Source organism: Diceros bicornis, chromosome X (genome assembly GCF_020826845.1).
Source record: "Diceros bicornis minor isolate mBicDic1 chromosome X, mDicBic1.mat.cur, whole genome shotgun sequence".
Taxonomy (NCBI): domain Eukaryota; kingdom Metazoa; phylum Chordata; class Mammalia; order Perissodactyla; family Rhinocerotidae; genus Diceros; species Diceros bicornis.
In genome coordinates, this window is record NC_080781.1 from 103,371,057 (window position 1) to 103,398,915 (window position 27,859).

Here is a 27,859-nt window from a genome sequence, read left to right on the forward strand (position 1 = left end):
ATCAGAAAAACATTATTCATTATAATGGGTACCTAGTTGAAAAAGCCTATAAAGCTAAGGGTCCTAAGGACAATGAACACACCCAAGTACAATCAAACAAGCAGGATTCTCAAGCTTGATATGGTTTTATTGGAATTGAAATGTTTATATTAATTTCTAGGATGTTTGTTAACATCTATGGCACTAATGAGTATTTTTAACATGTCTCTATTTCTTAATGTTCCTGTCCTGTTTCTGGACTCATAGCTCCACTCCATCGTTACATTATTTCAAAGTTAGTACATTTGTATTTCAAGTTAAAGTGACCCAAGTAACCTTGCATATTGAGCATACAGTACAATCTTGCCAAGAAGCCAGACTGTCCTTTGTACAGAGAATATGGTTAAGCAGTGGAATATTGAAATGTGAAATGTGTGTGTGTGTGTGTGTGTGTGTGTGTGTGTGTGGATGTATATATGTGTGTATAATTGTCTCCTCTACTGCTCCCCCCCCACACCCAGGTGGAGAAAGTGTCTGAATAACAACTTGTACACACACACACAACACAACATTCCTTGCTCCTGCTTGAGAAATCCTCTCCCTTGTTTCCACTATCCGCCCCTCGTCTTTCCATCTTCCCAAATGCTGCATACTCGATCTGTGTATTCAGGGCTGTCTTCACCAGTGCTCACCCTTGGCTGCCGCAAGTAATGAAGTGGAGATGTGAGAATACATTATACAGCCTGATTTATGGATTGGAGGGATCTGGTGTAATTTTCACATTTACCTTGGGCTAGAGGAAATGACTAATACAGCAGAAGAAATGCAGGGGCCAGAGACAAAAGGAGGGGATTAGACATCTGGGACTAGAAGCTGGAGAAAAGAGGAAGAGAGGTAGGCTCAGCCTGGGGGAGAGAGTATCGGAAAAGGCTGAATTTGTTGAGTAAAACACATTAGCCTCAAGGTATACAGAAGTTCATCCAGAGGTTGAGCTGCAGAAAACCATTGTGATTTAATCAGGCTTAACTCATCAGTAATAACTCTAAATAAATAAATCGACCCTATCCAGTGCAAAGAAAGCATTAAATATGATTATAGTCTCATGTCTCTTCTTCCTTTGGTCTCAGCAGGAGAACTGTGCAAAGACATTCAGAAACACCGGGCCGATAATTCACTCCCTTTGCAAATATTGATTACTTTGCTGTAGCACCAAATCCTTTAAGTCACGTTAATTAATAAATTTCTCAGTGCTGAGAGAAGGTTCAGTCAGAATCTCTAGGGCTCTTTTGAGGACATTTATGTGTGTGTGTGGAGGGGGAGGGTAAGTGGCTTCCACCGGATGCAAAATGGCTTCCGACACTGCTCTGAGTCCCAGAAGCTGCTAGTGTTCTATCTTGACAGGGGGACCAAGGGATGGTTTGTAGGTGACCACGGGCACCCTCCCCCACTTGGTGCACATACACACACACACACACACACACACACACACACACACACAAAAGATGGGGTGTCAAAGACCCCAGCCAAAAGAAACCCTAATTTCTCTGGTTTCCTTGCTGGCTAATCCAACCCAACCCAAGTGATTAGAGGTTGGGGTCTTTCATTTGTGACTTAGAAGGATGAAGGGGCCCTTTCAAGTCCCCCATATATTCACAGTCAATATACTCCACACCCTAGAAATGGCCTCTTGCCTTAGCACTCCACCCGATTCACGGGCACCTTCCAAGATGTCACTGCTTTTGAGTCAGATGTTTTCCATAACTTGTCATGTACTTTAAAACTCTGTCAGACAACTGGTGGTGTGGAAATGTGTGAGGCTATATATTTACGATTTCACTCATCCACTCATCCTTCAGAGAGTCAGCTGTGTAGCCCTATTAGGACTCTGGACTTTTTTTGCTCCCATCTCTTAAACCTCTTAAGCCTCTGAACTATGAGTATGATTAGCCACCCCCAGATGAAAATGAACATGATGGCAGACAGCTATAGTATCATATGGCACCCAAAAACTTTCCAGAGGACCCAGCCCTCAGTCAAATCTATGTTGAGCATCTTCCAACAGTACGTTTTAGTCTCTCCACTCTTTCTCCTTTTGGCCCCAATATGGAGTAATGGAAAAAGAGCAGCTGATGTGATGTCAGTCAAAATGGGGTCCTCAATATTTCCTAGTTCCATGCCCTTGGGCAAATTACTTAACCTCCTTTGGCTTCAGTTACCTGTTTGCAAAGTGGGGATGATAATAACAATACATACCTCACAAAGTTGTTGTGAGGCACAAATCAGATGATGGATATAAAGTGCTGAGCCCAGAGCCTGGTACATAGAAAGTACTTGATACATTCCAGCTATCATCATTATTAAGGCCCTAATCTGAAGGAATAAAGAGAGAACAAGAAAGAAAGAACTAAGGGAAAGGAGGAAGAAAGGGTTGAGAGGAAGAAAATGAAAAGAGGAGGAATAGAAGCTGAAGGAAAGAAAAGAGAAAGAAGCAAGGGCAGCCATCTTGGAACAGAGCTATAATCATTATATAACATCAGCACTGCCCTAGTCTCATGCCTCAAAGATAAGATTTCCTGATAGTTGAGAGGAGGCCTCCAGTTGCTGCAAATGTCAAATGTAGAAGCTCTGTGTCTAACACTCTGTGTCTAACAAGTGGGGGACGGTGCCTGTGCTCACCTACAAACCATCCCTTGGTCCCCCTGTCAAGATAGAACACCAGCAGCTTCTGGGACTCAGAGCAGTGTCGGAAGCCATTTTGCATCCGGTGGAAGCCACTTACCCTCCCCCTCCACACACACACACAAATGTCCTCAAAGGAGCCCTAGAGATTCTGACTGAACCTTCTCTCAGCATTGAGAAATTTATTAATTAACGTGACTTAAAACCAGTGCTGCCACTGTTGAGGCACACTGAGGGCAGGATATATTTTTTAAGACTTTTTTTTTTTTTAGAGACGTTTTAGGTTTACAGAAAAATGAAGGGAAAGGTACAGAGATTTCCCATATACTTCCTACCCACAAATGTGTAACGTCCCCCATTATCAGCATCCCCCACCAGAGGGCAGGATATTTTTGGTGGTTAAGAGCAGTGACTAGGGGGAGTCAGACAGATCTGAATCTGAATTCCAACCAGGCATTTACGAGCTGTGTGACCTTGGGCAACTCACTTAATCTCTAAGTTTCAGCTTTTCCATCTATAAATTGAAGGTATCACACTAGCGACATCTGAGTCCCGTCCAGTCCTAAAGGTCTATAAGAAGGAATTTTCTTTTCTTTTCCATTCCAAACAGGCATTAGGAGACAAAGCTGTTATGGTAATTAAATGTTAAAGAAATAGGTGCCTACCACTGAGGACTCTCCACTTCTACTACTGGAATGACATCAAATGTGCTGCTTCTTTAGACCAAGGCTTCCCTGTTCTGATTTTGCAAACATCTGCAATGTCTGCTGCCAGAGCTCAGTGCTTCCTTCATGTCCAGCTGCCTGGCACTTGGAGCTGGATGAGGTGTGCTGCATCTTTACACAGCTGGGTTCCCATCCTGCCACAGCTTCCAGGGGCTATTTCCCACCCACTGGAAGCCTAGAAGGAAAGCTGGCTTCAGAGAGCCAAGCAAGGTGACAATTTGCTGGAACAGACAACCTGCTTCAGGGTGAGGAGGTAACGAAATGAAGTCATGGAAGCACAGCTGAAAGGGCAGGAAGGGAACAAGCTCTGGGCTCAAGATGATCTAATGTCTATCATCTCCCTTCATGTTCAAGAGGGCTCCATTTTCAAAAACGTTAAATGTATTTATATTTTCTTAGTGCAAAAAAGAACTTCTGCCTGGGCTTTCTCCTCTTTTCTGGGGCTTCCTCACTCAAGACAGAAAATATTAAATGGTACTTTATTGTAGTATAGTGCCTATTAATGATGAATCCCTCCCACGTATCTTAAAATCCTCCTCTTTGGCAATGTGCTTGCTTTAGTAGTCAGAGGATAAATTAGTGAGAAAGTCATTTCATCTCATTGGAACAAATGAGCTATGGCAAAGGAACTGGATCATAGCTAGTGCCACCATACAGCTCAGATTTTCCAACAAGACTGTCACAATTGTAAATATTCTGTCCTATGGTCTGTATAATAATGCTCAAAATGAATACCCCTAAGATTGATCTGGGTACTCACACAAGGAAGTGGGCAAAGATTTAGACAAGATATGAGAGGAAGGAGAAAGATTCTACAATGAAAGACTAAGAAAGACAAAAGGATAAATCACTGGTAGGTTTCATTCATTGACCAACTGGGAATACGGCTAATAAGGGCCACGTCTTACATGGCTTCACTAAGACCCTTGGTGTACCCAAGGAGCTGTGGGAAAGTTGACATCAATAACCTGACTTTGGTCCAAAATTCTTCCCTTGCTACTTCCAGTGTGTGGCAGTAGACAATAGACTAGAGACCTTAGACAAAGGAGTGCTACAAGGCCAGAGTGGTTATTAAATGATAGCTTTTCATTTCATTTCATTTTAGGCTAAATATTTACTAATGTGGCCATTTGGAAACATAGTACGTTCTATGCTCCATTATTCCTTTAAGATCTACAAAGCAAAAAATGAAAACAAGGATTCCTACATTCCTAGGAATTCCTACCACTGTAGTTAGCCAAAGGGGACCATCAAGATCACCTAATCCAGTACTTCCCAAGTCTAAGTGGTCATAAGAATCACCTGGGGAGATTTGTAAAATCATAGATTCTGGAGCCCTAGCCCTAGGGATTCTGATTCAATAGATCTGGGGTATAGCCTCGGAATTTATATTTTTATAAAGCTCTGAAAGGCAGCCAGGTTTGGGAACCACTGGCCATTCCAACCCCTCATTAGCATCATCATTATTACTATTATTATTATTTTCACATCATTGACGATAACAGTACCTTGTAACTGTAGTTTTACATTGTTGATGTTTTCATATCTATTATCTAATTTTATCCTCATAGCTACCGTACTAGATAAAGAAGGCCAGTGTTACTAATCTCATTTTACAGATAAGAATATTACAATAGATACACAAATGTGGTATATCCATTCAATGGAATATTATTCCTCAACAAAAAGGAATGAAGTGTTGATACATGGTACAACATGGATAAACCTTGAAAACATTTTTCTAAGTGAAAGAAGCCAGTCACAAAAGAGCACACAGTGTATGATTCATTTTATATAAAATGTCCAGAATAGGCAAATCTTTTAAGACATAAAGTAGATTAGTTGTTGCCTAGGGCTGGAGAGAATGGGGAAAATGGGCAGTGGCAGCTAATTGGTACAGGGTTTCTTTCGGGGATGATGAAAATGGTCTAACATTAGATTACGGTGATGGTTGCACCACTTGGTAAATTTTCAAAAAATTATCAAATTGTACACTTAAATGGGTGAATATTGTAATATGCAAATTATACCTTAATAAAGTTTTTTATAAAAGGAGAACATTAGTCACAGTGATGATAAGGATAAACCTATGGTCATATAGCTAACAAGCTATAAACTAGGACAACTCAAACAGTAATAGCTACCCTTTATTGAGTGCTACTGTGTGCTAGGCAAAATACCAAACACTGCATATCCATTGTCTTATTTAATCCTCAAAGCAGTTGTTCCCACTTTACAGATGAAAAACTGAGGCTCAGGGAGTCTAAATTGTTTCCCCAAGGTCACACAAGCTAGCAGGTGCAGATCTTGGATTTGAACCAAATCTAGTTGTAAAGACTTCTTTTCCCGTTATAATCTTCTGCCTCTAACATTAGAACACAGTGCCCGTGAGTCTTCACCCAGGGATCTTTCCAAACTTTTTTCAATTTGAAGTCTCATGGGAAGCAACGTGTATAAATTTTTAAATATTTCATTCAACCTCTCCCCAAAGTGAACAAAGTGAGGGATTTCTGTCCTGCATTCCTAGATGAGTAGTTCCAGAGGACAAAATACCAGAGAAAAAAACTCTTATTCTTTATCTTTCTCATCCCAGTGCCCTTTCCCATCTGGCTCTGTGGTAGTGGGAAAATTGGTCACATTTTTCGATACTATCTCAGAGATACCCCAGAATTTCCTTGACTGAATGGGCAGTATTCAGGAGTGGGAAGGCATTGAGGGCTGCTGCAGCTTGTGGTTGTAGACGACATATGAATAAATGCAACTGAGCCATATTCACACTCTACATGGTCTGGGAGTTCACCAGAAGTATTACCACTGCACCCAGGAGTGGTAGGTGAAAGTAGTCCAGTCTAGCAGGACTCAAAAGGATCAAGAGAAAAGAAAGCTGCAGTCTTCAAAATTACATTTATTACCTATATTGAACTGAGATTATCATAACACACGCACTCCCAATACACACACACACACACACAAATTGAGGGGTAAAGTCAGTATCCAGGGCTTGTCCTTGAGAAAGACATGTTAAAAAATAGATCTGGGGGAAAAAATCTGTGCTTGACTCCTCTCTTATATCAGACACAAGAACATTCTAATCCTTGCTCTGAATATAATGTCACTTGGTTTAGAATTCTGCTGTAGTGTCTGTCATGGTCTTTAGAATACCAAAGCTAGTGGAAATGAGGACATATTAGGTAACTCAGGGTGCTTTGATTGTGAAAATTATTACAGAGAAACCCCTCAAATTTGACTGAGATGTGGATTTTACAGTGACAAAAGACACACCCCCTATTGATTACTCTGTTGGACAGCTCCCTCAACCTAGATTTAAGCCCTTCAAATTTCCCCAACTCTCCTTTCTTTTAAGATATGCGCTAGGATGGTCAATCCTTCAATGTTCAGAAAAAGCCTAAGATTAAGCTCTGCCTGACCATCCAGCACATGATCAAATAATCTAAGCCTCCTTAGCATTGTTTTTCAAGGTCGGCTGTGTAGAAAAACCTTGGACTTGAACCCTGAGATCCAGATCTGGTAGCTGTACGGACACTGTCTTTTATAAGTAACTGGCCCCAAATCATTTGACTTGATTTGGGAAAAAAGCAGCTACTTGCGAGAACGTGGTCTTATACAAGGGAAGCTCTCATGCTCCTTTGTCTAGGAACACAAGAAACCTAGAAGCAGTGAGGCAGAGGCGGGGCACTCCCACACCAAGTCATTTAATGTGCTGTTTCTCCTTCCTTGTCGGCTGTTCCATAATTCAGTTTCCCTAGAGATCTGCCTGCTCTAAACTCACCTTTGCCCTGGGAATGGAAGGAGTGAGGAGGGAGGGCTGGAGAGTGGGGGAGAGGATGGGGGGAAACATTTTCATTATCACCACTCCTTGAGGCTGTCTTTTAAAGCATCATGTCAGGTTAAACTGATCACATATGTTATACCAATCCAAAAGTGGGGGTAGGGAGGCACCCTCAGTATAATTGATTTGATAAAGTAAAATATTAAGAACATGTCCCAAGATCTATTTTCTAAATAACCACAAAAAAAACACTTCATGGCTGAGCAAGTTTTGGTAAGAGCTGGGATTTTTCCCAATTTTCGGGTGGGTACACAGGTTGTCAGGATTTTTGGCAATCTAGTTATAAAATTCAATTGCAAAACCAAAATCTAGAGAGGATTTAAAGGGATTTAGGTACAGCTAGTCAGTTCCTATTCTAATAGGAATAGTCTTTATTAAAATACCAGACATACCTACAGCTTTCTTTGGTATTTCTCTCAATGACCTCAGCCTTAGGGACACACCCTGAAGTGGGCTTTTTAGAAGCAACAGCTGAGCAGTGACCACTTACCTAAAAGTATAATCCTTTGTGAATATGTCCAGGAAGTCCTGCTTTTAGGGTGCATATTTCCATGAGTTGCAATTCACAAATAGTCTCTCAGCCGTTCAAAGGATATTTGGATATAATATTTTCTCTCTGTTAACCCAACTTAACTTCCTTCCTCAGTTTACGCCCATAATGATTTCATGGTCTGCCTCGATAGTGCTACTTAATTATGAACAAGGTCTAGAGTAAATGACACAATTCAGATTTTCCTTTGTAAACCCTGACAGATAAGCACAATGCATTATCACCACCATCTTACACTTCACTCCAGCAGAGACTGAAGGCCATGAAGGGTAATGGCTACTGGCTCTGTCGATACATAGAGAATCAGAAGTCTAAGCATCAACCTGGTGTTTTGACAAATGTATTTTCTAATTTCTGTCAATGAAATCCAAGAAATGTAACCAGAACCAATGTTGCCACCTCCCACCAAGGGCCACCACCCACTCTTTGAATTACCTTCCTCCAGTTCATCCATGCTTCCGATTTTCCTGGCTCCATCAATGGTGTAAATGTAACGCACTCCCTGAGGCAGGTTGATGTTGTCAGACAGAGATCGAGTCAGGTCAGCCAGCAAGGCGTCGAAGCTGCGAAAACGGTCAGAGGACACAGCGTACACAATCCCCTTGAAGTAGCGGTCCCCATTGCGGTAGAAACGTACCTTCTTGGCTTTCTTCTCGTTGCTCAGTGCCTGCAAGGTTCTGGTTCGGTAGAAGCTACAATGGGCGCTGTGAGTGGGGCTAGGGAGCCCATTCATCCGTGAGCCTCGCATGTTCCTGGATGTCTTATCTCTTTCGTCAAAATGTCCAAAATCAAGTTCCATATTTTGGTGGAACCTCAGAGACCTGAGTGTTGTAGAAAGGGGCGGGGGAGAGTGAAAAGAGGCAAAGAAAAAGGAGTGAGGAGGAAAAAAAACGAAAGGAATTCAAATATTAGCTAGATCCAGATCTGCAATCTGCTGCTTGTGAAAAGAACTGGTTGAAAAAAGCCCGTGACCCATCTGCTGCTTGCCCCTGACCTGCAGGAATATTGATCTTAATAGAGAAGAAGGAGGGGCTAGGGGGGTGCTATTGGTTGTGGGGGTTGGGGGTGAGTGATAGGGAAGGAGGCACTTTTGGCACTGTTCCAAACAGAGGAGCAGGAGGAATTTTGAAATAGCTTAAAATCTTGGGACTTACTGACAGTGGCTCCTATCAAATTGTGACTTCGGGCTAAATACATTAAAACTGGCATCTGTTTCCTCGCACATGCCCACATGGCTAACAGTTGTAAATGAATCCATAGCCTGACAAAATTCTCCTTGAAGAGAACAGAAGGAGCTAGCCAACGTTAGCATCTCCAGTTTAGGAAGCAATCTTTGCCTCTCAGTAAAATGACTATGAAGGCGAGTGTTTTAATTTTATTCCAAATCCTTTTTTCTACTCTAATGTGTGTGTCCCCTCCCCCCAGAATAAACTAGGATTCTCCTTTAAAGGGACAGCCTCCAGGGAATAGCCAGCATCTTTGTGCTATTCACCAAACCCTTTCCCCCACCAAGCTGGTGCAGCTATCCAACATTCATAAGCAATAAGCTGAAAAAAAGGATTAGAAAAATCCGTTAGTTAACAAGTTGTTAGCTCTGCTTTCCCCCGTTACCATTTGGTCACAAAATCATTTTCTTTTCTTTCCTTTTTTTTTTTTAGGCACTCGATTCCTCCCCACTGATGCAGCCGCACCTCTTAATGGAATAATTTAATTGTCGAAAGATTCCTAAATGAGTTCCTGAACAGCATATGGGACCTTTAGAAGCAAGCACACCTTTCATTGTTCTGCACTTCTACCCTGACTGAGGGGGCATTTTGCCCTCACGGCAGGCAATTCACCCCAAACTTCTGTATTGCCCAGGTGCATTGGCTGAAGCAAAAGATGGTCATCTGTCAGATTTGCTTTCCCCCCTTCTGCTGAGCCAAAAAAAAAAGAAAAAAAATCAAAACATGAAACCAAATGCAACAGAAGCTCCAAATGCTAGCAAAGGTAGTGACAGCCTAGGAACCAAACTATTAACATGCATCTCACAGATGGGGATAAAAGGACTCACAAAGAAAGCAGGGCTCAGCTGCTACACATTGCCACATTGAGATATTTGCAAGGGACCAGGAGGACAAAGGAGGACTGGTGCCTAGTCGCTTTGCCAGGCTTGGTCCCCCTTTTCTTCCAATGTCACCATGACCTGTGCTGAGCTCAGCGTTGTCTCTGTCAGACAACCTGCAGTGGTGAGAGACCCCACCTCCTCAAGACAAGTAGGAAGCATTTCCCCAGGCATGCCAGTAAAGCTCGGCTTTGCTTTAGGATCAGGGGTGGTGTTATTCTAAATCAACATCACGGTAAAAACAAAGCAACACCAAACTCACTTTTCCAAAGGAAAATCCCAGGAAGAGGCTTAGGAAAAAATCCGATAGAATAAGGCAAAGGGGGAAAAAAAAAAAAAAAAGGAGAAGCAGAGAAAGAGAGAGAGCGTGCACTTTGCCTTGTGCTTTTCCCGTTTGACATCTGTTACATTCTGCCTGAAAATCACTTGAAAGCCCCACTCACCGGTTTTCTGCTGGTTGGGTGGAGATGCTGAGAGAAAGAAAACCAATCTCTCTATGCCTTTGTTGTCTGAGCTCCAAGCAAGAAATTCCTGCCAGGGTGGATAGATGCCTTCTAGGTCCTAGTGCCTTGTCTAGTTCTCCCCTATAACTCAGGTTTAGTGAATCCCCCAACCTCCTATGATTAATTACACTCTTTTTTTTTTTTTTCAACTCACAGGCTGCGTTAACAGCTAGAAAGGTTTCATTTATAACCAACAGGAAATTGCAGGGTAGCAAAAAGATTGCACAGGCAAGTTCAGAATGCTCTACTGAGCAATGTGCTAGCCTTTTCTTTTAGGGAATTGGCAATTTCACTTGGCCAAACAAAACCTTGGCCTAATCTGCCTGGGGGCCAGACTCAGACAGTCAAACCAGTCTTCTTAGAAATTCTAGCTCTCTTCCTTTCACCTTCTTGAAAGAAAACAATCAAATCTGCAAATTCTTTAAGGCATTTTAATTCATGCATCCAACTGGATGTTTTTGAAATGAAATCAGTGGAGTAGACTAAGAGGGAGTAGGAAACTGACGAGATAAGGGAAAAGAGTTCCAGAATTTCATGGAAGGTGGAGCTGCAAAAGAATCCTAAAGACCTTTTAGCTTGGTATAATAACTTGGTTAATGGGATATGCAACGTTTCAAAACCAACCCAGAGACCTTTCTAGGTGAAGTAAGTCTGATGGCTACAAGATAAATATTAATGGCTCTCTCCTCAAACTACCTATTTGTTACCAATTTGCTTCTTTATATCCAATAGGTTATAATAAGAGCAAGGAAGCATCCAAATTGAATTCATTAAATCAAACCGAACTATAAGACAAAAGAAGAGAAAAGTGAGAGACTAGAGTAGAGGTGCGCTCCCACCCTCACAACTGAGGCTACAGCCATTAAAATGTAGCAATCTTAAACTATCATGGTTCCATTTTTCGCTAATAGCATGCTCAGTAATTACCTCGTATCTGATTCCTAGTACAATTAACCCTCTTTTTTATATATAGCTGTTGATGATTTATAGTTAAACACTTTTCTGTGCATGTGTTTTACTGTAAGCTGCCTCAAAGTGGAAGGTGTTGGCTCAGCAAAGCCTAAGCTATCTATGATAGTTGAGTGGTCAGCCTCAAGTGTGAAACCTGCTCAGTCAAGTCCTCTGAACACCTTGTTGCTGCTCTCCTAGTTTCTAAATAAGTAGCTCAGGGGACTACATGCTTCTGCCCTGTTCTCTTCCATTTGTTTCTGCCTCATATTGTGGCCAGCTCTTGAAAAATCAGGGTTTTTTAGATCAGAGGCAGAGAAATATCAATGAACAGGAGCAGGGAAATATCAAGGAAATTCCAACCAATGGTTGCAACTTCCTTGTCCTGTAAGGCCAATGTCTTAAAATCTTTTTCTTGTACATCATAAGCATTCCGTAAATATACAGTAATTGATTTTGCCTCAGAACTCAAAATCATTTTATTTCCAGTGAGGATATAGAATAGATGGGATTTTAAAACTTAAACATGAAGGATTTGGAATAGATTTTAGAGGAAATTTCCTCATGACATAGGCTTTGCAACACTACTGTGGAAGCTACAAAATGTCTTAAGGAGACAGTCGAGTTAGATGACTTTGTTTGCATTATACACACCAGACAGCAAAGAGGTGAACAGGATCAATGTTTCCCAGTGTGAGGTTTGTGCATGTTAATAGGTGTTCTTTAAAAACAGGGGAAAAAAAAGGTTCTGTGGTCAAAAATGTTTGAAAAGTGATGAGCTAAACAAAATTAGTTTTCTTTATCATAAAACTTTTCAGGGCCTTTAATATACTTAAAATATGGCATGAGTCTCCAAGAAGACAATTAGTATAAAGGGCTTCCCAGTTTTTTTTTTAAGCTCAAGACCTTTATTTTCCCAGAGCCTCTCGTAGACTAATGTTCTGTGAAAAAATCTTTTACAAAAACTGACCTAGTTCATCTCACAAACATATTTCTTCTCAAAGAACTCTCAACTACTCACCAAGACTTTTTCTCTCACTTCCTCAGAGAAGGATCACTGTCAGAAGAGAAGGTCTCAGGCAGAAGTCCAGGGAGAAAGTCCATCTTTATGTATGGAAGTCAACTTTGAAGATCAAGGGAGAGTGAAAGTTGAGGTGAAGAGATTGAAGGAAAAGTACAGCAACTCCATTGTGGGAAATGTAGCAGTAAGACCTTTTAGTAATTACCCTGTGCCCAGTTCCCCAGGCAAGATGCAGAGTAGGAGACATAAGTCACTGCCCCTGAGGGACTTGAAGATTCATTGAGGAGACAGGACAAGAATATGTATCTTTCAAAAATCATGAAGGAGAAGGGCTTAAATCTTTTTTTATATGCTGTGGTCTGAGTTAATCAAACTCAGCTTAAAGATCAGGGTTAGGAAACAAAGCTATCCATCATACACACACAAATACATAAAATCATTAGTTTACATTACCTATCAAAAACACAGAGACTAGGATCAGGGGTGGGGTGGGGTAAGCAAACTGGAAGTGAGGTTGGAAATATATTGTTTATGGAGACCACAAAACTATAAACCACATAGGAATAAGTCCAACAAATATATGTAAGACCTTTATTGAGAAAATCATAAAACTATTGAAAAACATAACAGAAGCTGTGAATAAATGTAGAGCCAGACCATGCTCATGGATGGCAAAATGCAATATTGTGAGGGTATCAATCTTCCCCAAAGGAATCTATATATATGAAGAAATTCCAATAAAAACCCTAACAGGAATTTTTGTGAAATTCACAAATATTGTTTTTTGTGAAATATCTGTTATTGTGAGAATTAAATGAGTAAATTAGTGCTTAGAACAAACCCTGGCACACAGTACGTATGCTATAAGTATTAGCTTTTATTATCCCCCAAATATTCACATGCCTACTCCCCTGCTTCTTTCAAGTCTTTGCCCAAATATCAACGTCTCAACAAGAGCAACCCAGACCACTCTATTTACGGTTACAGCCTTCCCTCCCAACCCAGCACTTCCAATTTCCTTTACCCTGCTCTATTTTTTCTATATACTTATCATCTTCCAACATACTACATAATATACCTCTTTATTATGTTTATTATATATCGCCCCAAAGTAGAATATAAGCTCCGCAAAGGCAGGAATATTCTAACAGCTTTAATGAAATATAATTCACAATACCAATAGTAATATTTTTGTTTTTAATACTGTATTCAGAGTGTCCAGAACAATGTCTAGCACATAGTAGGTTTGAGTATTTATTTAATTGGGTAGAGTAAGGAAAGCATGGATTATTCAATAGATGGTATTGGGACAACTAACTTGCAAATGGAAAAAAATTAAATTAGATTCCCACGTCACACCATCTATAAAAATAAACTCCAGATGTTTTAAAGACCTGAATATAAAGAACAGAGCTTTAAAATAATTAGAATGAAATGTAGGCGATTCTCTTTAAATCCCTGTGGTAAAGAAGACTTTCTTAACCAAGATGTAAAAAGCAGAAATATCATATGAAAATATCGATAAATTTGTATGAAAATTTAAAGTTTCTGAAGGCAACAGATAGCATTAAAACATTAAAAGATAAGTAAGAGACTGAGAAAAGATATTAGAATCTCATATAACTGACAAAGGATCAATGTCCTGATATGTATGATATACACATACATATATATAGATCATACATACAAAGTTATATCAATAAGAAAAAGGCAAAATTCCAATAGAAAAAAATAAGCAAAGGATATGTCCAGGTTGTTCATAGAAGAGGAAACCCTAATGGTCAATAAACATATGAAAATATGCTCAACCTCACATATAACTATGAAAATCCAAATTAAAACAGAAATTATGTATTTCACAACCATTAGATTGATAGAAAATTTTAAAGTATGACATACCAAGTATAGGCAAAGACAAAAAAAACAGCTGAAATGCTCGTATACTGTTGGAGGAAACGCAAATTGTTACAATTTCGGAGAGTAGTTTTTGGTAGTAGTTAGTATAATTGAAAATGTATATCAACATATGACCCAGAAATTCCATTTCTAGATATATCCATCCTAGGAAGCTCTCACACATGCATTCAAGAAGACAGTTACAAGGATATTCATAAAAGCATTATTTGAAATGTTGAAAAATGAAAACAACCCAAATGCCCATCATTGGCATACTAATTTTATTAGCGGTTATTCATACACGGAATGGTAAATACAGTAAAATAGAATAAATGAGTGCTAAGTGTAAGTGGTGGTGCCCAGGTTTCTATGCAGCTACAAGTTTTCATTTCTCTGGAAATGAAATGCCTGGGAGTGCCATTGCTGAGTCATATGATAATTGTATGTTTAGTTTTATAAAAAACTGCCAAATTTTTCCAGAGTAGCTTAATATTTTACATTCCCACCAGCAATGTATGAGAGATCCAGTTTCTCTGCATCCTTACCAGGATTTGGTATTTTTATTTTATCCGTTCTAATAGGTGTGTAATGATATCCGCTTGTGGTTTTAATTTGCATTTCCCTAATGTGTAATGGTGTTGAACATCTTTTCGTGTGTTTATTTGCTAACTGTATATCTTCTTCAGTGAGATCACTCTTTGTACCTTTTGCCCATTTCTTAATGGGATTGTTTGTTTTTCTTAATGTTGAGTTTTGAGAGTTCATTGTATATTCTAGATATGAGTCCTTTATGAGACATGTAGTTTGCAAATATGTTCACTCAGTCTGTAGCTTGTCTTTTCATCCTCTTAAAATGCTCTTTCATAGAGCAAAAGATGTTAATTTATTCATTTTTTTCTTTTACGGATTGTGCTTTTGGTGTCATGTCTAAGAACTCTTCAGGAAGCCTAGGTTCTAAAGTTTTCTCCTACGTTATATTCTAAAAGTTTCATAGATGTATATCTTACATTTAAATCTACAATCTATTTTGAGTTAATTTTTGTATAAGGTACGAGGTTTAGATTATAGTTCGTATTTTTTGTCTATGGATATGTAACTGCTCCAGTACAGTTTGTTGAAAAGATTATCTTTCCTACATTGAGTTGCTTTTTTAACTTTTTCAAAAGTCAATTGGATATATTTATGTGAGTCTACTTCTGTGTTCTCTATTCTAGCCCATGGATTTATGTGTCTATCCCTCCTCCAATATCAAACAATCTTGATTACTGTAGCTATAAAAAAAGTCTTGAAATCAGGGAGACTGATTCTGCCCATTTTATTCTTCTTTTTCAAAATCATTTTGGCTATTCTAGGTCCTTTGCCTTTCCATACAAATTTTATAATAATCTTGTCTGTATCTATAAAAAAATTTGCTGAGACTTTTTATAAGAATTGTGTTAAACCTATATACCAGTTTTAGGAGAATTGACATGTTTACTGTATTGAGTCTTTCAATCCATGTACATGGTATGTCTCTCCATTTATTTAAATCTTTTTTTGATTTTTTTCCTCAGTGTTTTGTAATTTTCAGCATACACATCCTGTACATGTTTTATTGGACTTACACCTAAATATTTCTTTTTTTAAAAGATTGTAAATGGTATTGTACTTAAAATTTTGCTTTCCACATATTCGTTTTTAGTATATAGAAATGCAATGGATTTTTGTATGTTGATCTTATATTTTGCAACCATACTGAATTCACTTATTAGTTACAGAAAATTTTTGTAATTATCTTGGGATTTTTCTATGTAGATCATCATGGCATCTGCAAATAGAGGCAGCTTTATTTATTAATTTCCAATCAGAATGCCTTTTATTTCCATCTTTTGCCTTATTGCACTGGCCAAAACTTCTAGTTCTATATTCAATAGCAGTGGTGGGAATGAATATCGTTGACTTGCTCCTGATCTTAGCTGGAAAGCATTTAGCCTTTCACCATTAAGTGTGATATTAACTGTAAGGTGTTTTTGTTTTGTAGATGTTCTGTATTAAGTTGAGCAAGTTCCTCTCTATTGCTAGAGTTTTCTGAGGGTTTGTTTTTTTTTTTTTAAATCATGAATAGGTGTTGAATTTTGTCAAATGCTTTTTCTGCATCGGTTGATGATCTGATCATGTGATTTTTCTTCTGTAGTTATTAATATGATTGATTACATAGATTGATTTTCAAAATCTGTACAACTTAGCATGTCTGATTTATTCCTAAATGATTTTTTTAAATTTGAAACTAATAGGAATTAAGATAATTTTCTGTATTTCTTAAAAATAGTAATTAAAAAAATTACACAAACAAGTAAAAACCTAAGCAGAGTGTTAGCAATCAGGTAATCAGGAAAATATTTGGCAGAGGAACATATAGCATACATAGGCAAAAAAAAAGAAACAAGTTAGAAAGTGCAGTAGCACTCAACTCTGGCTTCACAATAGAATCAATTGGGAAGCCTTTGCAAAATACCCTTGACTATGATTTAATTAATCTGGTGTGGTTCCCAAGCATTAGCATTGTTTAAAGCTACCTTGGTGAGTCTAATGTGAAGCCAAGGTTGAGAATCACTGGCATAGTGAAAAGAACCTAATAAGGTAGACTTTGGAGTCAGAGCTGAGTTGAGATCCCAGTTCCACAACTTATGAGTTGCATGACCTTGAGCAAGTTAGTGGAGTTTATTTATAAAATGGATATAATATAAGGAATGTTTTGAGGAATAAATGAAACATCATATGTAAAGTTCCTAGTAGTATGCATGGTATGTATAAAAATACATTTACCAGACTCCAAGAGTATAGAAGTATCACATACAACTTATAGGAAGTATCCACAGAGGGAGGGCCCATACCCCTTTTTGCCCTTTTCTCTTTCTTACTGACTAAAATGTAAATGACATGATTTGTGTTCAAGCAGCCATCTTTTATCAGGAAGTGGAAGCCAGGTATTGAGAATGGCAGAACAAGAAGATAGAATGGAGTCTGGTCATCATAGAACAACCATGTGAGCCCTGGGAAACATCCTTACAAACCTTGTTTATATAATAGAGAAATAAGCTTATACCTTCCTTGAGCCACTGCTATTTATATTTTCTTCACTTGCCCTATTCTACCTGATACAACAGAAAAATGATTCAAGACATGGTCTTGCTTGAAATCACTCTTGGTGGGCCAAAAACTGAGAGGAATCCTTGAAAGATGGGAAGTAGGTGGGTTCTGATTAAAGAAGGAAATCACAGCCCAGGACATGCATGGGAGAGCATGGTAGAGTATTCTTATAGATGGTAAAAGTACCCCAGAAGTTCTCCAAGTCAAAGGTAAAAACTAGGATGATGGAGTGGTCTTAGAGGCAACTACTCATTATCACAGAAAGAAAATCCAGAAGATTCAACTTCTCTCTATCCCTCTTCCCAACCTGGACCAGCAAGCAGTAACGGTGGGATCTGCCTTCAAGCGAAAGCAATAATATGGGAGCCTAAGGCAGTGAGATAGTCTAGTATCTTGAGTGATGGGCAATGGCCAAGTAGACAAGAATATTAAGAGAAATAGAGAGGCACACAGATTCATCAAGGTGCCCTTCTTATGGCGTGTTCTCCATCTCACCCACTCTGATTGAAAACAGCAGCTACATTTATTCCCTCTATTCTCAAAAACAGGCTGCATAAACAGAGGGAGCAGACAGTCTATAAAAAATCTCAAATATAGAGAGAAGCATAGAATAAGAGAATCACCAAACATTTAAACAAAGCAAATATCATGAAATGGAGACAATAAATTTAACAAATAGAAAGACTTCCATCAGAGAAATAGAGTAAATAGAGTCCTCAGAACACGAATATAAAATGATGATAACAATCTCAGAATGATAAGAAAATATATCACATCCATGAAAGAACAATTGTGAAATAATAACAGGTAAATATGAAAAAATAAAAGATTAAAAAAATAAATAACATAGGTGAAATTAAAACGTCAATAGATAGTTTGAATGAAGACTTGTGTTGGATACAAACAGAGATTAAATCAGTGAGCTGGAAAATTGGGTTGAGGCATTCTCCCAGAGCATAGGATAAAGGATAGAAGGATGGAAAGTAGGAAAGAAAAGATGAGAGACATGTAGGATAGACCAATAAAGCAATTTCCACATTTGCCTAATAGGAGTTCCACTGAGTAAAAGTGGAGAGAATAAATGGGAATCAATATTTGAAGAATAAATAGAAACACACACACACACACACACACACACACACACATACACTCCCAGAATTGAAGTCATGAGTCCTCAGATTGAAAGGGCCCTCTACGTGCCAAGGAGGATAATGTATAAAAACAGGAACAATAATAAAAAAAAAAAAACTCTAAATCTAGATACACCACAGTGAAATTTTAGAACATCAAGGATAACATGAAAATACTAAAACCTTTCAGAGAAAATAAAGACCACCTACAATGGAACAAGAATAAGTTTGACATCAGCCTTCCCATTAGCAACATCAGATGCAGGAAAGCAATGGAGCAATATTTCCAAACTGTTGAGTGAAAATAATGTTGAAGCTCAGATTTAATACCAAGCCAAACTATTATATAAGTGGGAGGGAGAAATAAAGGCGTTTTGGACATATAAGAACCCAGAAAGCTTACCACCCAGAGAAACTCTCAGAAAGAATTATTAGAGAATATCTTTCAGCAAAAAGAAAAATAATTTGTGAAAAGTAATACTGTTAAGGAAATAATACTTAATCATTTATGTATTATTTATATAATTAAAAATTAATTTTAAAAATATGAGTCGTAACCTGTTTCTCATCCGGGAGAAAGTTTGGCAAGTGTAAGGTCAGTGACAGGTGTTACCCATAAATTTTGCTCAAACCAAGCTAAGCGTTGTGTTCTCATTCTACATCGCCAAAGGGAATGTGAATGCTTATGTAGTTTTTGCAGAAGTTTAGAAGAGCATGAGGGATGCCTGTGGTCGCTGGCTTAGTTTAAGTCTCAGAAAACAACTTATAGAAAGTACCTGCCCATCTATAGCCAGTCCCAGGGATCATATCATTATAAAATATCCTTATATGGGGCAAAGTGAAAGAAGGCAGAAAATTGACCTACACAATAGTGTACTCGAGATTTCATTTCACAGAATATTTCCTGAGCTTCTGCTATGTGTCAGGCTCTGTGCTAGGCACTGAGGAGTGCAACGATGAAAAGACAAACAAAAAGGAAGTGAACGATCCTGCTTTTTGAAGAGTTGGCACACCTGATTGAGTCTTTCAGAAAAGAGGGAGGCTTCTGGATGAAGCTATTAAGTCAAGGACATGGGTGAGAGACAGACCTAAATTGGTGTTTTAGGAAGTTCAATGCAGTAGAAGGTACAGGAGGACTTTCAACCCTGAAAATCTGAAAGCAGGGAAACCAACTAGAAGCTAATGCAATAATTACAGGCATTTAGTGAAAGTGGCCTTATGGAAGTTGGGAGGGATAAACATGGGAAATTTGAATAAGGTTTCTGTAATCAAATCCTATAGATTCTATCTTTTGTTGAATATTTAAAATATAGTTCTTCCTTAAAAAGCCATGTAACATAATGTAAAGAGTGTAGACTTTAACTCCATGACCCCAAGCAAGTTACTTAATCTCACTGAGCTTTAATTTACTCAGTTATAAAATGTGGACAATAATAGGGCCAACTTGGTAGGAAGTTTATAAGAATTAAATGAAATAATGCATACAAAGTTCTGGGCTTATAGTTGGTGATATTAAATAATAACTATGATTCACAAAGCTGTGCTTAAAAATTACTCTACAGCTCCATTATTGAATTTTTGTGTGTATGTCACCTATTCCAGTTACTATGGCTACATAACTAACTACCCCCAAAATTAGAGGCACAAACCAGCAATTTATTATTCTCAAGGATTTTGTGGGTCAGGAATTTGGATGAGGCAGAGTGGAGATGGCTTATCTCTGCCCCATAATGTCTGGGGACTCAGCTGGAATACTCAAAGGCTAGCGGCTGGCAACATCTCTAGGCTAGTTCATTCACATGTCTGGTAGTTAAGGCTGTCAGCTGGGGGCCTCAGTTTCCCTCCACATTGAGCCTCTCTATGTGGTCTGTCTATTTGGGCTAGTTTGAGTTGTCTCACAGCATGATGGCTGACTTCCCCAGATTAAGTGTATCAAAGAAGCTGTATCTTTATTATGACCTAGCTTTGGAAGTAATATAACATCACTTCTACTGTATATAATTGATTGGAGCAGTCATAAGCCCCCACCTAGATTTGAGGGGAGGAAACATAGAGCCCATCCTTCAGTGGGAGGAATATTGAAGTTGCTTTTTTTTTTTTTTTTTGCTGAGGAAAACTTGCCCTGAGCTAACATCCATGCCAATCCTCCTCTATTTTGTATGTGGGTCACTGCCACAGCACGGCTGATGAGTAGTGTAGGTCTTCACCCAGGATCAAAACCTGCAAACCCACCTGCCAAAGCTGAGTGTGAGAACTTAACCACTATGCCATGGGGCCATCCCCATGACTTAAAAAGTCACATTCTAAGAAGAACATGTGAGGTGAGAGATATTGTTGCAGCTATGTAGGAAAATACAATCTTTCATATAATTCAAACTTCTAAGTTCAAAGGGCAAAAGTCAGATCAGATCCCAAAGCTTCCTCTGCCTATAGAATGATGCAATTGCTACTCTTAGTATCAGTTAGCACTCTTTAAAATTCTTTAGCCTTCAAAAATGAGGATTGCATTTCCCTCTTCCCAGAGGGTTGGATAGGAGCTCAATTTATTTTCATTAGAAATGACTGTATGTCCAACAACAGAATGACCTACCTCATGAGATAATGACCTCTCTACAATCTGTTTTGTGTCAGGTATTTTATATTCATTGTTGTATTAACCATCACCACAACTTTTAGTGGCTATTATTGTGCCCATTTTACAAATTAAGATTTAAAAAGGCTAAGGTAACAGCAGAGTCAAGATTCAGGTACAGGTCAGACTCCAAAGTCTAACTTTTCCCCATTACAATCATTGCCTCTCCACTGGAAATATTTGAATAGACTATAGAGAACATCAGTTAGAGATGTTAGAGAGGAAATTCCTACAACAAGTAGAAGATTGGATCAGAACGTCTAAGATTTCTTACAACTCTAAGATCCTAAGTTTGTCTTCTAAATTTATATATATACTCTTTACCAATACAAAATGATTTCTATCCTACTGGATCTCATATGATACAATATCACAGTCTATTAGTCCTGCATTGAAAGTTCACCTGTTCAAACAGAGACACTTTATATAGTGATTAAGCTCTTGAGCTTTGGAGTCAGACAGACCTTGGTTTGATTCCTGGCTTTGCCACTTACTACCTACGTATTTGGATAAGACAGGATGAATTTAGCTGCTGGTAACAGAATGACCAATGAAAAGTGGCTTAAACTGCAAATCTGGACATAGGACAATTTCAGGGCTCCTAATTTGGTGGCTCACCAGGGATCCAGTGCCTTTCATTTATTTTGTCTGCCCTCCCAAATTTGTCAGCAATGTTTGCTCATGAGTCACAAGGTTACAGATGTTCTAGGCATCATACGTAGAACCATCCATTTTAAGTAACAGGGAAGATATTTCTTCCCATGAATGTCTTTTTATTCTCAATGAAAATTTTTCCTAGAAGCCCCTCAGCAGACTTCCCGTCAGGTCCCATTGGCCAGGATTAGTCCCATTTCCATGCAGAAACCAATTACAAGGGGAATGAGACCACTGATTGGCTAAAATTAATCATGATTCACTTTCTCTGAATGGGAAAGAGTTCAGTCACTCCCCCCAGAAAAAATCATGGCTACCCAGAGGAAGGCGAAAAAATTTGGGTTCTATTAGTGAGGAAGAAGTGGAAGGGACCAACAAGGTTTGCTACAGTACTTAACTTTTCCGAGCCTCATAGCAGGGTCCTCAGAGTACATTTTTCCTCGAAGAACTGTTGTGAATATTAAATGAGATAACTCTTGTTAAGTGCTTAGTAAATGTCAGCTATTAATGTTGTGGTTGATGTTGTTATTTGCTTTTAATTTGGTATCTCATCAATAGTTGGTCCTTTCCATATCTCCCTTCTGTCTCCAACAGCTTGACATCAATGCCTCATTACATGGCCAGAAGATGGCTACAGCAATTCTAGGCATCACATGCAGATAACGTCTCTGATCCTCAGTTTCCCTGTCTGTAAAATAGAGATATTCATATTTACCTCAAAGATTTGTTGTGAGGATTAAATGAGATCATTCATATAAGAGCTCAATAAAGTTAGCTATTATTGCTGTTATTACTGACATCAATACCCTCTCGACAGTGCATGGCATAATGTTAAGCTCAAAGTAAGCACTCTACAAATGATAGCTATTGATGTAAACAAACATTTGCATGTCCGGTCTACGCAAGAAAGGGCTGGGAAATCTTCGTGACCTTAGGTTATGCAAAATCTTCTTACATACAACATCAAAAGCAGAAACGACAAAAGAAAAAATAAATACTTCTGTCTTCATAAAAAGTAAAAACATTAGTGCTTCAAATGAGATCATCATGAAAGTGAAAAGACAACCTACAGAATAGAAGAAAATGCTGGCAAATCATATAGTTGACAAGGTACTTGTATGTAGGATAGATAAAGAACTCTTGAAGCTCAAAAATAAGCAAAAAAAACAGTAAAAAATGAGCAAAGGATATGATAAACATTTTCCAAGTAAGATAAACAAATGTCCAATAAGCACATGAAAAGATGCTTAACATCATTAGTCATTAGGGAAATACAAATCAAAACCAAAATGAGATACTACTTCACATCCATTAGGAAGGAAGAATCATGAAGACAGATAATGAAAAATATTGGCAAAAATGTGGAGAAATTGAAACCCTCATGCACTGGCAATGGAAATGTAAAATGGTGCAGCCACCCTGGAAAACAGCCTGGCAATTCCTCAAATGATTAAACGTCTATGTCACTATATGATCCAGCAATTCCACTCCTAGGTATATACCCAAGAGAAATGAAAGTTTACATGCACAGAAAAACTTGTACACAAATGTTTATAGCAGCATTATTCACAATAGCCAAAAGGTGGAAATAACGTAAATGCCAATCAACAGATGAATGGATAAACAAAATGTGTTATATCCATACAATGAAATATGATGCAGCCATAAAAAGAAATTAAGTACTGATACATGTTACAATATGGATGGACCACGAAAATATGCTAAGTGAAGGAAGGCAGACAGGAAAGGCCATATGTTGTATGTGTCCATTTATATAAAATATCCAGTATGGGCAAACTCATAGAGACAGAAAATAGATCAATGGTTGCCAGGGGCTGGAGGCAGGGGGGAAATGGGAAGTGACTTCTAATGGGTATGGCGTTTATTTGTGTAGTGACGAAAATGTTCTAAAATGGATTGTGATGGTGATTGCACAGCTCTGTGAATATACTAATATTGAATTTTACACTTAAATGGGTCAATTTTATGGTATATGAATTATATCTCAATAAAGCTGTTTTAAAAGAAAGAATGGGCCAGGCTTTGTTAGAAATACAAAAATGAATAAAACAGTTCTTTCCCTACGGCACTCACTCTTTATAAGGAGGGCTAAGCAGTGTACAAAAAGAGCATTCCTGGCTCCATATTATGTCCCCACCCTTGTTTTTCTTTCATTCCACTTTTAATTTCTGATATCTGTTTGTATTTGATTTATTCTTACAAATCACTTCAAATTCTTTATGGAACAAGGTGGAGTATTAAGTAAACAAATGACTTTAAATAGCGATGATACAGGGTAGAAAGTGTTCATTGCCATAAAACAGGCACTGCCAAAGTGCTATGGGAGGAAGTAAAGAGCATGTCTGGAAATGGAAAAACAAGAGCACCTCATTTCCCAGAGCACCTTAGTGCCCCTTCTCTCCTAATCAGCCACGGGTGAAAGAAGTCAAAGGACATATAAATGAATCCCAGAGAGACATGAGCACAGCCGATCAGTGAATATATGTTCAAATGTGATGAACTTCGAGACCATGGGTTGTGTTAAGGACTCCGTTCTCAGTTGGTTTGGGCTCTGCTAGGCTGTATCCTGCACTGCAGCTAACCCAATGGTAACATGAGTAAAGTGATGCAAGCCTCTTAAGCTGGAGTGGGCCTGCAACTTGCACCTGACCAGCACTGAGCATACAGAAACATGAAATTCTTGGACCATTAAGCAGGCCTACTGAAGAAAAGCCAGATACTGGGTGGTGAGTTTCCAGCACAGCAGCTTCAGGCTGAGCTCAGCTGTTGGTGCAGCAGGCACTGGGCTCTCTACTCAGAAACTGTCAGAAGCATTATAATTAAACCTCCCCACCTCCCCCTGACCAGGGCTGACAGCTGTGAGAGCAGAGCTGCTAGGAGAGGCACATATATTCTTGAATCAATTCTGATCCAGGAAGGGGGTGGGAATCATTCCACCTCCACAATTTCCACAACAAAGGGCACTTCTATTCCTGGGATACCCGTGAGTCAGAGATGCCTAAGGCATCTTGGATGAAAGAAGTATTTCTCCACATTTGGAAAAAGATATGGCAGTTTCTTATCAAGATATATATATATATCTATCTTATGATCCAGTAATTCAACTACTAGGTATTTATCCAAGATAAATGAAAACATATATCCAGAAAATGACTTGTACGTGATTGTTCACAGCCGCTTTATTCATAATAGCCCAAACTAGAAACAGCCGAGGTGTTCATCAGTAGAAGAATGGAATAACAAACTGAGCTATTCATACAATGGAATACTACTTAGCAATAAAGAGGAAGGAACTACTGATACATGCAAGATGGATGAATCTCAAAAACATCATGTTAAGAAATCTTACACCAAAGAGTACATTTTGTATGGTTCTATTTATATCAGGCAAAATCTATGGTGGAAAAAATTCAGAACACTGATTACTTTGGGGGGAACTGGGGCAGGGAATAACTGGAAGGGGCACAAGGGAACTTTCTGGGGTGATGATTATGTTGTATCACTTCGTAAGAGTTTAGTTTCCACAGGTGCATGCATTTATCAAAACTCAGTGAATGCACATCAAAAAGAAAAACTGAATGGAAAATAAAATGAGAAATAGGAGCCATATTGGGGGTAAAGGTAGACGTAGCGCATTATCAGATTTCATTTTTTTAAACGTCAGTCTGAAACAGCTGATTAAAAAATGGCAAAAATCTTGACCAGATATTTTACTAAAAAGGATATGCAAATGGAAAATAAGCACGGGAAAAAATGTTTTGCATCATGTTCCATTAGGGAAATGCAAATTAAAGCCCCAATGAGATATCACTGCACACTTATTAGAATGGCTAAAATAAAAAATAATGATAATCCCAAGTGCTGGTGAAGATTGCAAGCGACTGGAACTCTCATATATTACTAGTGGGAATACAAAACTATACAACCACTCTAGAAAACAGTTTGGTAGTTTCTTATAAAGTTAAACGTACACTTACCATGTGACTGGATAATCCCACTTGTAGGTATTTACCTTAGAGAAATGAGAACTTCTGTTTACAAAAAAACCTGTATATGCAGAAAGAATGGCTTGATTCTGCTTTATGATGTCTGGGGCCTTAGCTGGAAAGCCTTGAATGACTTGGGATGACTCAGATGGCTGAGAATCTAGCAGCTTCTTCATTCACATGTCTGGAACGTGAGCTGGGATAACTCAAAGACTGCTTAGTGGAGACTATAGTTGACGATAGCACCTACAAATGTCCTCTTCATGAGAGTGTCTAGAGAGTGAGTGTTCCAAGAGAATCAGGTGGAAGCTGTATGGCTTTCTCTGACCTAGTCTCAGAAGTCACACAGTGTCATTTCTACCACATTTTATTAATTAATACAAGTCACTACGGCTATCCCAGATTTAAGGGGAGAAGAATTAGACTCTACGTCTTGATGGAGGAGTGGCAAGGTCACACTGCAAAAGAGCATGTGGGATAGGAGATAGGTTGCCTCTATCTTTGGAAAATATAATCTGCAATAGTGATCAAAGAAATTAACCTATGTATTAATCTAAATAGCCATTGATTATAAAATCCAATAACAACAATAATAAACAATTTGGGATGTTAAAAATAAGAAGGACTATCTCATTTACATCAATGGATAGATCATCCAGACAGAAAATCAATACAGAAACACTGGCCTTAAACAACATGTTAGACCAGATGGACTTAGCAGATATATACAGAACATTACATCAAAAAGCAACAGAATACACTCTTCCCAAGTGCACATGGAACATTCTCCAGGATAGATCATATCCTGCAGGCCACAAAACAAGTCTTAACAAATTTAAGAAGACTGAAATCATATCAAGCATCTTTTCTGACCACCATGTTATAAAACTAGAAATCAATTACAAGAAGAAAACTAGAAAATTCACAAATATGTGGAAATTAAACAACGTACTACTAAACAACAAATGAGTCAAAGAAGAAATCAAAAGTGAAATAAAAAAATACCTTGAGACAAAAATAGAAATGCAAAATACCAAAATTTGTGAGATGCAGCAAAAGCAGTTGTAAAAGGGAAGTTCATAGTGATAAATGCCTACTTTAATAAAAAAGAAAAATCTGAAATAAACTATTAACCTTACATCTCAAGGAACTAGGAAAAGAAGAAAAAATGAAAGCCAAAGCTAATGGACGGAAGGAAATAACAAAGATCAGAGCAGAAATAAATAAAATAGAGACTAAAAAGACAATAGAAAAGATCAATGAAACCATTCTTTGAACCAATGAAGCTGGTTCTTTGAAAAAACAAACAAAATTGACAAAACTTTAGCTAGACTCACCAAGAAAAAAAGAGAAAGGATTCAAATAAAATCAGAAAAGAAAGAGAAGACATTACAACTGATACCAGAGAAATACACAGGATCATAAGAGACTACTACAGAAAATTATATGCCAACGAATTGAACAACCTAAAAGAAATGGATAAATTCCTAGAAAAATACAACCTTCCGAGACTAAATCAGAAAGAAATAAGGATGAATGGATGAAGATGTGATATATACACACAATGGAATACTACTCAGCTATAAGAAACAATGAAATCCAGCCATTTGTGACAACATGGATGGACATTGAGGGTATTATGCAAAGTGAAATAAGTCAGAGGGAGAAGGCAAAATACCATATGATCTCACTCATAAGTAGAAGATAAAAACAACAACACACAAACATATAGAGACAGAGATTGGATTGGAGGAGAGTGAGAGGGATGATTAGGCATATGTGTGTGGTGATGTATTGTAACTAGTATTTGGGTGGTGAACATGATGTAATCTATGCAGAAATAAAAGTATAATGATGTACACCTGAAATTTATACAATGTTATAGCCAATGTTACCACAATAAAAAATAAAATAAGATAAATAAAACAAAAAAAAGAGAAAGAAATAGAAAATCTGAACAAACTGATGACTAGATTGAATCATTAATTAAAAACCTCCCAACAAAGAAAAGTCCAGGATCAGATGGCTTCATTGGTGAATTCTACCAAACAT

General features: G+C 38.2%; 1 protein-coding gene across 5 annotated transcripts in view; it reads right to left on the minus strand.

Annotated features, from left to right (window-relative positions):
• The window catches only part of DCX (doublecortin), a 112,153-nt gene extending 101,772 nt beyond the window's left edge, over window positions 1-10,381 (minus strand). For 2 of the 5 annotated variants that reach the window (XM_058536533.1, XM_058536529.1), the window contains exons 1-2: window positions 10,331-10,380; window positions 8,219-8,604 (exon numbers count right to left, since the gene is read on the minus strand). In XM_058536533.1, coding sequence (XP_058392516.1) covers window positions 8,219-8,582 — 364 coding nt within the window. In that variant the 5' untranslated portion in view covers window positions 8,583-8,604; window positions 10,331-10,380. Of the gene's footprint in view, window positions 1-8,218; window positions 8,605-10,149; window positions 10,213-10,330 lie in introns of those variants that run through there. The other 3 variants (XM_058536532.1, XM_058536531.1, XM_058536530.1) reach the window with 3 other exon arrangements.
• Between the last annotated feature and the right edge of the window lie 17,478 nt (window positions 10,382-27,859).